The sequence below is a fragment of the Dipodomys ordii genome, unplaced genomic scaffold (assembly GCF_000151885.1).
Source record: "Dipodomys ordii isolate 6190 unplaced genomic scaffold, Dord_2.0 Scaffold33, whole genome shotgun sequence".
In the NCBI taxonomy this organism is placed as follows: domain Eukaryota; kingdom Metazoa; phylum Chordata; class Mammalia; order Rodentia; family Heteromyidae; genus Dipodomys; species Dipodomys ordii.
Window position 1 is genome coordinate 6,215,610 of NW_012267249.1, and position 10,850 is coordinate 6,226,459.

At 50.9% G+C, this 10,850-nt stretch overlaps 2 protein-coding genes across 2 annotated transcripts; one reads left to right on the forward strand and one right to left on the reverse strand.

Moving 5' to 3' along the window:
- The first annotated feature begins 752 nt into the window (after positions 1-752).
- Positions 753-3,180, forward strand: Rps8 (ribosomal protein S8). The gene is made up of 6 exons (XM_013017002.1): positions 753-824; positions 1,222-1,328; positions 1,721-1,820; positions 2,203-2,378; positions 2,578-2,707; positions 3,018-3,180. The coding sequence occupies exons 1-6, from the start codon at positions 821-823 to the stop codon at positions 3,125-3,127; spliced, it is 627 nt and encodes a 208-aa protein (XP_012872456.1). The 5' UTR covers positions 753-820; the 3' UTR covers positions 3,128-3,180.
- Positions 3,181-5,924: 2,744 nt separating this feature from the next.
- Best4 (bestrophin 4) lies at positions 5,925-9,508 on the reverse strand. The gene is made up of 9 exons (XM_013016789.1): positions 9,326-9,508; positions 9,145-9,239; positions 8,405-8,638; positions 8,029-8,183; positions 7,505-7,582; positions 7,078-7,260; positions 6,868-6,948; positions 6,580-6,734; positions 5,925-6,198 (listed from the first exon to the last, which is right to left on the reverse strand). Exons 1-9 carry the CDS (start codon positions 9,475-9,477, stop codon positions 5,925-5,927), a joined length of 1,407 nt encoding a protein of 468 aa, XP_012872243.1. The 5' UTR covers positions 9,478-9,508.
- Positions 9,509-10,850: the final 1,342 nt, after the last annotated feature.

The window sequence follows — 10,850 nt, forward strand, 5'->3', positions numbered from 1 at the left end:
ATCCTAGCTACACAGGAGGCTGAGATTTGAGGATTACTGTTCAAAGCCAGTCAGGAGCAAATTGGTCCATGAGACTCTTACTCCAATTAACCACCAGAAAAACAAGTGGTGCTGTGGCTCAAAGTGGTAGAGCGCTAGTCCTGAGCAAAAATTGCTAAGGGACAGTGCCCAGCCTCAAGAGTTTAAGCCTCACGACCATGACCACCCAAAACAAAACAAACAAAAAAAACCCACTACCAACAGGATTTGCTTGGCTGGCATCCATCCAACCACTTACGACTGTCTACTGCTTGTTTTGTTTTTTGTCAGTACCAAGGTTTGAACTCAGGGCTTTCTGTCCAGTCTGCTTGGCAGGTTGGCATTCTACCATTTGAGCCAAGTCTCCAGCCCAGTAGTTTGCTGGTTATAATGGAAATGAAGTCTACGATTTTTCTGCCCTAAGTGGCTTCAAACCTCCAGATCTCAGCCTCCTGAGTAGTGAGGATAACAGACGTGAGCCACCAGCGCCCGGCTGCAGGAAGGAATCTGTCTAAAGGTTTAAGTAGAACCAAGCTTCCGAATGACCTATACTGAGCACGGGAGAAAGAAGCCTAGGATTCTCGGCCGAGACTGCGCAGTCAGGACCCGGCAGCCGCTCGCAGGCGTTTAAACCCACGACGTGCCCCGGAATCGCCCAACTGCGGCATCCAATTACAGCTCGCCGCTCAGCAGCTCCACCTCCTTTTCCTCGCGGCCGGAAGTTGCGCAAAGGGGGCGGGACAGTGTATCACAAATGGGACCGTGAGGCTTTGCGTTTCCTCTTTCCAGCCAGCGCCGAGCGATGGGTGAGTGTTTCTCTGTGTGGGGACGCGGGAGGGAGGATGACCTCAATCCGGAGCCATCCTGTCCCGCAGCCAGTTTAGGAGTGCATTAACGCCGGCCCTCGGTTCCGAACAGTTACAAGAAAGGGTGATCATGAGGTTTGGGCTGTCGAAGCCCACTGAGGGGATCGCCAGGGCTCCGGGTTGCAAACAGCAGCAACATGGCTGCCGCGGTCAAGAGGCCCGGGCCGGTCGCACGTGTATGATGACAATTCGGTAATGCTGCAGACTCCCGACTGCCTTGTGGGGAAGCCAACCTTGGAGAGCTGAGCGTGCGGCCCGCCGGGCGCGGGCATCTGGAGCGGGCGAACTTCGGCCGAGTCCCAGTGGCTCAAGCTTGCGTCCCTGCCCCCATATACAGGCATCTCTCGGGATAACTGGCACAAGCGCCGCAAAACCGGGGGTAAAAGGAAACCCTACCACAAGAAGCGGAAGTATGAGCTGGGACGCCCTGCCGCCAACACGAAGGTGCGTGGTTCTGGAGGCAGGTGGGGAGGGGCCCTCGCCCTCCCAGCCTTGCAAGGTGGTTTCTGCGCCCGGCCTCCAGGACTTGGTTTGGTGGAGATTGGTGCTGTGTTGAAACTGCAGGGGTGGGCTCCAGGTACTATCAGAAGGCTTGTGATCGTGGCCTGCCTGGAGATAGGGATGTCAGTGTTTGGGTTTTTTTTTTTTCCTCTTGGAGGTGGCTAGAATGATGAGGAAGTTTCCTTAGGCGTGGTTGCGGCCGTCTTGGTTGCTTATTTACCACTTGCCAATGCGAGGACTTGTCATAGTTACACTGACTGAGCTACCTCAGTCCAGCCACGTGTCTTTTTCCTTTCAGAATCGTTCAGTTTGATAACCTGGTTCCTGTTTTCCAGATCGGCCCCCGTCGCATACACACAGTCCGAGTTCGGGGTGGCAACAAGAAATACCGTGCTCTGAGGCTGGATGTGGGCAACTTTTCCTGGGGTTCTGAGTGTGAGTAGGTCTTCCGGGATGGGTGGGTGACAAGGGCAACTAAGTTTGCTAGACCTAGACCAGTTCTTAAAGTTTCTCCTTACAGAAACACTGAGGTAGTCAGACTTGGGCCCACCCAACCTTCTGCACTTGGGGGTGAGTCTAGGCACGCAATTATCAACCACGTCTACAAAAGGATTAGTAGTTGGGGGTGAAGGTTAGCTTGTTGTATCTTTGACACCGAAAGGTTGGACTCCATCTTTGAAGTGATAGTGGTTCGGTTTGTTTTGATTTAGGTGTAAGGATTGAAGCCAGGGTCTGGTTCGTTGGTGTGTGCCAGGCAAATGTTCTACCACTGAGCTACAGTACCCCAGCCACTTAATTCTATGTCTCTTGTGAGCAGGTTGTACTCGTAAAACAAGGATCATTGATGTTGTCTACAATGCATCCAATAACGAGCTGGTCCGCACCAAAACCCTAGTAAAGAACTGCATTGTGCTCATCGACAGCACACCGTACCGGCTGTGGTATGAATCCCATTATGCACTGCCCCTGGGCCGCAAGAAGGGGGCCAAGCTGGTGAGTTGTAGGCCAATCTGTATGTTGTGTAAAGGTGGGGGGGGATTTTTTTTTATGACTGGGATTTTGTTGTGATAAAACTACTTGTTGATGAATGGAGGAACCATGCCTTTAGAGTTAAAAAAGCAGGCATTAGTACAAGGCTCACGGGCTCTAATCACCTTTCTTCCTTAAACTAATAAGTGTTCTCTTTACTCAGACTCCTGAGGAGGAAGAGATTTTAAACAAAAAGCGATCCAAGAAAATTCAGAAGAAATATGATGAAAGAAAAAAGAATGCCAAAATCAGCAGTCTATTAGAGGAGCAATTCCAACAAGGGAAGCTTCTTGGTGAGTTAACTGGCTGTTTGTTTTGTGGAAAAGAACTGGGTACAAACATGCATGGGGGTATTGTACCTGGTACGAAAGCAAAAATGAGAAGTCATGGATAGCTTGGAAAGAGTGTCCAGACCTGCCGGGAGATGTCTCAGTGATGAAAACTTTGTCCAGTTCTGCTACTGAATTTAAATTGACGACAAAGTATATCTGAGGAGACAATGGGCTTTAATGCATGGCAGGTGTCAGTAAGTGGGGGGAGGGGGTTAAGTAGGTAAGGTGTGGCCTGTTGCCATTTGTTTCTAAGAACCATGTATTTTTTCAGCCTGCATTGCATCCCGACCAGGCCAGTGTGGCCGAGCAGATGGCTATGTGCTAGAAGGCAAGGAGCTGGAATTCTATCTGAGGAAGATCAAGGCCCGGAAAGGCAAATAAAGTCATCTACCATCCTTAGCTCATGTAATAAAAGTGTTTATTGTTCTATGTCTTCCATTCTATTTGATATTTCTCTGTTCTGAATCTGATGGCTTTCTTTGGGGAGGGGGTGTCAGTTGTGGGGCCTGAACTCTGGGCCTTGCGCTGTCCCTCAGCTCTTTAGCTCAAAGCTAGTGCTCTACCACTTCAGTCTCAGCACAACATTGTTTTCTAGTGGTTTGTTGGAGATAAGAGTCATAGGCTGGGGCTAGGATGGTAGCTCAGTGATAGAGCGCTTGCCTTGCATGCATGGGCCCTGGGTGGGTTCGATTCCTCTGCACCACATAAAGCAAAAAGAAAAAAGCTGGAAGTGGCACTGTGGCTCACGTGGTAGAGTCCTAGCCTTGAGCTGAAGGGCTGAGGGACAAGCGCCCAGGCCCAGAGAAGTCATGGACTTTCCTGTCTGGGCTGCCTTTGAACTGTGATTTTCATTTCTCAGCCTCCTGAGTAACTAGGATTGCAGGCGTGATCCACTGGTGCCCAGCTTTCATCACTTTGAATTCAGTGGCACTAAACATTCACAAGAAGCTATACAACCTGTGCTTCCCACTGGCTCCAAATTTTCTATTTTGTGATTGATCATGGGGCTTGAACTCAGGGACTGGGCACTGAATCTGAGCTTCTCTTGCTCAAGGCTAGCACTCTAAACAGAGCCACCTTCCTAGGTCTTTTTTTTAGTAGTTATTCGTGTTGAGTCTCACAGAGACTTTACTGTCGGGGGCAGCTTTTTTGGACATTGTTAGGAATTCTCTGTGTTTCTGGGGTTTTTTTTTTGGTCGGTTGTGGGGCTTGAACTCAGTCTGGGCACTGTCCCTCAGCTCTTCAGCTCACTTGAGCCACAGGGCCACTTCCGGTTTTCTGGTGGTTTATTGGAGGTTAAGAGTCTCATAGACTTTCCTGCCTGTGCTGGCTTTGAACTGTGATCCTTCATATCTCAGACTCCTGAGTAGCTAGGATTACAGGTATGAGCCACAATAACCTGGCAGTGAATTTGTGTGTGTTGTGGGTCCTGGGGCTTGAACTCAAATCTGGGAGCTGTCCCTGAGTTTCTTTGCTCAAGACTAGCCTACATCCAAGAAATGAGCCATGGTTCTGTTTTACAGCTTTTTCTAGCTGCTGCCAGTGTATAGAGTCCACCAAGACTGTCCCCAATCTCAATATGAGTTGAGTTGTAGTGAGAGGCAAATCTTGTCAACCTCACAAGTACAGTCACAAAACTGAGTTGCATGGGCTGAGAATGTGGCTTAGTGGTAGAGTGCTTGCATAGCATGCATGAAGCCCCCTGGGTTTGATTCTCAATACCATATACGTAAAAAAGTAGCATTGTGACTCAAGTGTTAGAGTGCTGCCCTTGAGCACAAGCTCAGGGACAATACCTGCGCTTCAAGTTCAAGTCCCAGGACGGGGGAAAAAGACCTTTAAATTACAGTCAATTCCCCAAGAGGTATTAATCTGTCAACAGTTTATCCGTTTTCTGTCAATACTGGGGCTTGAACCTGTCAGGGTGCTGTGCTTTCATTTTTTGCTCAGAGCTAGTATAGTATATCATATATATTATATGTATAATTTTTTTTTTGTCGTGGGGGCTGAACTTGGCCTCATTGCTGTCCCTCAGCTCTTCAGGTCAAGGCTAGCGCCCTACTGCTTGATCCACAATGCCACTTCCTGCTGAGCCAACTTCCCAGCCCCCTGATACTATATTCTTGACTTGTACTACTTTCTTGGATAACCATTGTTTGCATGTAGTAAGGCTAGCTGCACCTAGAAGCTTCCAAGTACCTTGGAATATATCTGAAGGTGTTATATTGTGGGTTTGGAAAAGTCAAAGTTAACCTGTATAACTGTCAGTGGCTACAGCCTACTCCCTATTCCCTCCTCCCCAGCCCTTGGTTTTTTGGGGGGAGGGGGAAGTCCGGTGGTGGGGCTTGAACTTGGCATGGGTGCTGTCCCTCAGCTCTTCAGCTCAAGTCTAGAGATCTACCACTTGAGCCAGTGCCACTTCCAGCTTTTTTCTTTTTGCTTATGTGGTGCTAAGGAACCGAACCCAGGGCCTCAGGCATGCAAGGCAAGCGCTCTACCACTGAGCCACCTCCCCAGCCCTTGTTTTGACTTTGGTTATCCAAGGTTTGTTTTTTTTTTGTCGGTTGTGGGGCTTGAACTCGGCCTGGGTGCTGTCCCTCAGCTCTTCAGCTCAAAGCGAGCGCTCTACCACTTGAGCTACAGCGCCACTTCTGGTTTTCTGGTGGTTTATTGGAGATAGGAGTCTCTCCTGCCTGGGCTGGCTTTGAACCGAGATCCTCAGATCTCAGCCTCCTGAGTAGCTAGGATTACAGACGTGAGCCACCAGGGCCCGGTGTATCCAAGGTTTTAAAACCAATCTGGTGGGACTGCTTCTCTGAGTTAAATCAGCCTCCAGGCCCTTCAAAGATAAGTAATCAGCATATTTATATTCTCACAACAGTTAAAAAATTCCAGTACATTCTGTGCCTTTTCTAGTTAGGTTGTCAAGCAGAAGTATATCCTTCTATACATTTTTCATACATGACTTAAACTGTCACCCCAAGACCAGCAGCACTGCTGCTATTATCAGTGACACATCTTGTGCCCCATCTCAAAATGAGTGTCAGGAAACTTGGGGTGTCTAGCAGTAGACAAGCCCCAGGCAATACAGGCCTCCCTCCTTGTAGGCCAGTTACTGGTCTTTTGTGCCAAGTTCCTTTTCCCTCACCCTGGCCAGCCCACGACAGGGATGTAAGTCTCAGGGTCCCAGGGGTTCATCTGGGGACTCTGCCACTGTTTCTTCCTCAATGCGTTCAGCAGTCTCAGAGTCTCCTCCCTCCTCACCTCTGAAGCGCAGCAGATGGGGAGTCCGGGGCACAACCCGGCGGCCGAAGTTCCGGAGGCTGATGGCAGGAGAGGGTGCACTTGCCCCCAGAAAGCGGCTGAGCAGTGGGGTCTGCATTGCGGGCGCTGGCCCAGCCAACCTCGGGGATAACTCCACCTGCACGCTCTGCTCCAGTTCATCACTCATTCTGAGGACAGGAGGGTAGATCTTGAGTCCAGCCAGCAATGGGGGATTGCACTCTGGTGGTAGAGTCTTGTGTTTTGGGGTTTTTTTTGGGGGGGGTAGTCAGTCATGGGGCTTGAACTCTGGGCCTAGGCACTATCCCTCAGCTCTATCTCAAAGCAAGAGCTAAGAGCTCTACCACTTGAACCACAGCGCCACTTCCAGTTTTCTGGTGGTTTATTGGAGATGAGTCTCACAGACTTTCCTTCCTGGGCTGGCTTTGAACCATGATCCTCAGATCTCAGCCTCCTGAATAGCTAGGTTTACGGGGGTGAGCCTCTGACACTGGCTTCTGGTGGAGTCCTTATTGCTCCAGCGGGAGGCCAGGAAAGTGCAGGCCACTTACCGCAAGTTGAAGGTGGAACCCAGGAAGGAAGGCCGCAGTGAGTCGGCCGCTGTGGCCACTGTGTAGGGTGGCTGTGGCTGGTCCTCATCCCAGTATGCGTCCTTCTCTGCTGGAGGCAGGTTCTGGTACATGTCATCCACAGACAGTAGGGACACCTGGACCAGCAGAAGGGCAGGCAGCACATGGGAAGGGTTTTCCTTCCTCCACCTGGACTGAGCTACTGGGGTGAGGGAGCCAAGCAGCCACCCCAGGACCCCAGCTCCACACCTCGATCCCTGCCCCACACACCTGCAAGTTTCGGTCTATGAGTTGATTAGTCTCAAAATCATCATCATCCTCACCAAAGGGATTGATGATCTGTTCTGCCACCTGTAAGTTACATGCAGAAACAGTGTATCTGGGCCCAGAGTCCCTCTGTCCCCAGTGTTAAGAGTGTGACAGTGGTTATCTGTGCCCACATCTCTGGAGCAGGCTGATACGATCATTTGAAGTGCCCACCTTGAGCCAGCCAGCATAGAAGAAGAACTGCAGCAGTGTGGTGAGAGGGACATACATGTCCAGGTTCCCCAGGGCGGGCGATGGTTCAGGCTCCTGAAGTTTTTCAGTCCCTGCCTCTGGCTCTACAAACTGCCGGCCAACCAGAGTGAGAGCAAAGAAGGAGTATACAGCTATCGTCACCACCTAGAGAAGGGAAAACCAGGAGTACCATTCTTGCCTTGACCTGGGGGGAATCTGATAAGTAATTAAACATATAATGGGGTAGGGGCAACCATGGAGATAGGATCATCTTGCCAAGAAGGAAGAGATACTTTGAGGAATAAGCCCTTGACTATAAAGTGCCTCGCAGTATTGAACTAGCAAGGACCGTCTCTCAATCCCCAGGACATGCAGAAGCACTGGGACTGAACAGGGGAGAAGCAGTTACTTGGGTGTAGACGAGTGGGATGCTGATCCAGTCATAGTGGAACAGCATGCTGCACTTGGCACGGTACTTGTTCAGCTCCTGGTGGAACAGCAGGAAAAGGAGGTCAGCAGAGCTGAGGAGGAAGATAGGAAGAGAACAGGGAGCATAAAGCAGACCGGGGCAAACCTGAGGCTCAATCTGGGGTTATCAATCTGGGGTGCCTGTGATAGGAAGTAATTAACAACGTCTTGGCTAACACAGGTCCTGGAGCCAGAATGACTGTGGATCACATCTCCACTAACTAGCTGTGGAGACAAGCTTTTCTACTAGTGCCTCAGTTTCTTTGTTTGGGAAAAGGGGATGGTAACTGTACCCAGCTCAAGAGTTGTTTCCAGAGTTAAGTAAGTTAATATAAGTACATGCTTCCAAGAGAGTCTGACACTATATAATTAGTGCCATTTAAGTGTTAAGTATCAAATCATTCCAAAATTATTCGTATGACTGGAGTATGGAAGGCCAGGAGCCCTGATCCTGGACTGACTCACTTCCAGAAGAAGACAAAGAGCGATGTCATCACGAATTCGCCCATCCTTGCGAGCCTGGGCCGCCAAGTTAGTGAACCAGACACAGGGGACCCAGTATTTGTTGAAGTCGGATTTCAGGCTCTCAAATTTTTTCCTCTCCTCCTGGGACATAAAACCTGCCAGGGTGAAGTGGGTGCAGGCACATGCTCTGCCACCAGGGGGAGCATTGCACAGTTGCCCTCCCTCCTGCGCATCCACCCGCAGTCCTGGAGCTTGCCGTCAGGGGGCCCTAAAACGCCCCCTTCCCCCTCCCCTCCCACCATCCCACCCGGCCAGACTTCCAGATTCCAGAGGGCTCCTGCCCCCAAACACCCCCCACCCCCAGTCGGCCACGAACCTGCGTCCACCACGTGCTCCATGGTAGGGAAGCGCTTGAGCACGCGGGTGCTCACGGAGCGCAGCACCAGCACCGAGGCCAGGTTGGCATAGCGGATGAGGGTGCGGCGGAGCAGGCGGCCACGCTGGTCCACGCCGTGCACACTGGCTGAGATGACGCACATCAGCTGGTCTGGCAGCGGGATGCTGGTGTACTGGGACCACCAGCGGTTGACCACCAGGGTCACGTAGAAACCTGGGGAGCCCACATGGGTGGTGGGGACAGGACGCAGGCCACGAGGAGGACCTCGCCCACCCTGCACTACCCTATCCTACCCCACCCGCAGAGGCCCTCGCCTGGGTCTTGAACCCAGAGAGGACATTTTCAGCTTCAGCAACTCTGTCTCTGGTCCCACCACCCTGCCGGGATAGGACAGGAGAGGGAAGGGCAAACCTCTTGGGAAGAGGGGAAGTAGAGGAGTTCAAGGCCAGGGGACAGTTAACCCTGACATCTGTTTCCAGTCAGCGTGGGAAGAGACTGTCACCTCTTCCCAGCTGCTCTTCAGTACCCTGAGTGGGGTTCTGAGATGAGCAGGTGTACATGTCTGTGCAGAGAGATGGTCTAGCAAATGACCAGCAGGCTGTAGCCCCCCTGGACCCTTCACCTAGGCCTGCTTGCACTGGTTGACTCCAGCTGTTCACTGCTGTTAGCTAGAGTCAGGGGAAACAGGCCACTAGAGAGAACCAGAAGAGGGGTCTCACCCAATACAAAGGATAAGGGGATGAGCTCTGCTGAGCGGTTGCAGTACCGGGCCACTTGGGCATACACATGCTTCTGTTCCTGGGTCAGCAGCAGCCTAAAGAACAGATGTAAGGCTGGGTTAGAGGGGTGCAGGCAGCCTAGGCCCTCACAGGCTAGTCCAGCCCTGAAAGTCTCCCTCACCGGTAGGCGATGCTGAGTATGGCATACAGGGCGGAGAAGAGCAGGAACTCCTTGTAGAGGAGTTTGTAGATGCTGCCCCTCCAGCGCAGGAGCAGGCCCGAGAAGCCTCCAAAGCGCGCCTCTGCCACTTTAAGGGTGTATGAAACCGTCATGGTGCCTAGGGCAGGAGGTCACAGATCTGTCCTCTCTGAGGACATCACTAACAGCTCGCCATGCTTGTCACCTCTTGTACCCACATCCCAACCTTTACTCTGTAGACATTGGGGGCAGAAAGCTGCAGGGCAGACAAAGTACAACCCATCCCCTGCAGAGCAAAGGTGAAGCCAGAATGAAGTTGGGCAAGTGAGACTGAGCTCTTCCACCTGTAGAAATAAGTAATCAAATCCTGAACTGACAGCAAGGCCCCAAGCCTCTCACACACCTGTAACCTTAGCACTTACAAGGCTGAGGCAGGAGGATCTTGAGTCAGAGTTCAGCCTGACTTATATAGCAAGACCCTGACTCAAGGGGGAAAAGAAAAGAAAAAGCCCCAATTCCATTCCAACCTAGAACCACACTTTTCCCTGGGGCTTTGCTCTGGAACCTGTGTATCTGGTCTCTCAAAGCCCAGAGCCTATTCATCTCCCTTCATCCTGCCTACCTTCTCAGCGCAGCAGCCTGGAAAAACTGAACTAGTTTTCACTCCTCACAAGTTTAAGTATCTACTGGATCCATAAAGTTAGACTGGAATGAGGTTATCATTGATGGATTGAGGCTGTCACCCAACTTCCCCTGGTCCTGGGAACTTGGCTGTCTTCCTACTCCTGCAGGGTGGGGCTGGTCCTTGGGTGGCAGAAGTGCCATCTTCCCTGACTCCACAGCTCAATACAGATGACCCTATGTCCTTCAAGTCAGTGTGACTGCGATAACTATCATCCTGAGAAGACAGACTCAGGATAAACTATTAAAATACCAGCTGATGATCACAGCACCGAGAAGGGCACTGCCCTATCACCCTCTCCCAGAATCCTCATCCACCCCAGGAGGTAGGAGTCAACCCACTTCACAGATTAGGCTCCAAGAGATTAATGACTTGCCCATAGTCACACAGCAAGGTCACGTTGGAGACAAGAGTCGAAGCCAGTGCTGGTGGACTTTAAAGACTCTTTCCCCAACCCCTTGTCACAGGCAAATCTTGGAACTCAGGCTCTTAGTACACACACCTTTAAGTGCCATGTCCAACATCTTGACTCCTAATTGTGCCCAGAAACTGTCTTCCTTCCCTACTTCCTTTCTTCTTTCTTTTCTTCTCTTTTCTTTCTTTCTTTCCTTTCTTTCTTTCTTTTCCTCTTTCTTTCTTTCTCTCCTTTTTCTCTTTCTTTTTTCTCTCTTTTTTTTAATATATTTTTTATTGTAAAGATACAGAGGGGTAGCCGGGCACCAGTGGCTCACACCTATAAGCCTAGCTACTCAGGAGGCTGAGATCTAAGGATCACGGTTCAAAGCCAGCTCAAGCAGGAAAGTCCATGAGACTCTTTTTTTTTTT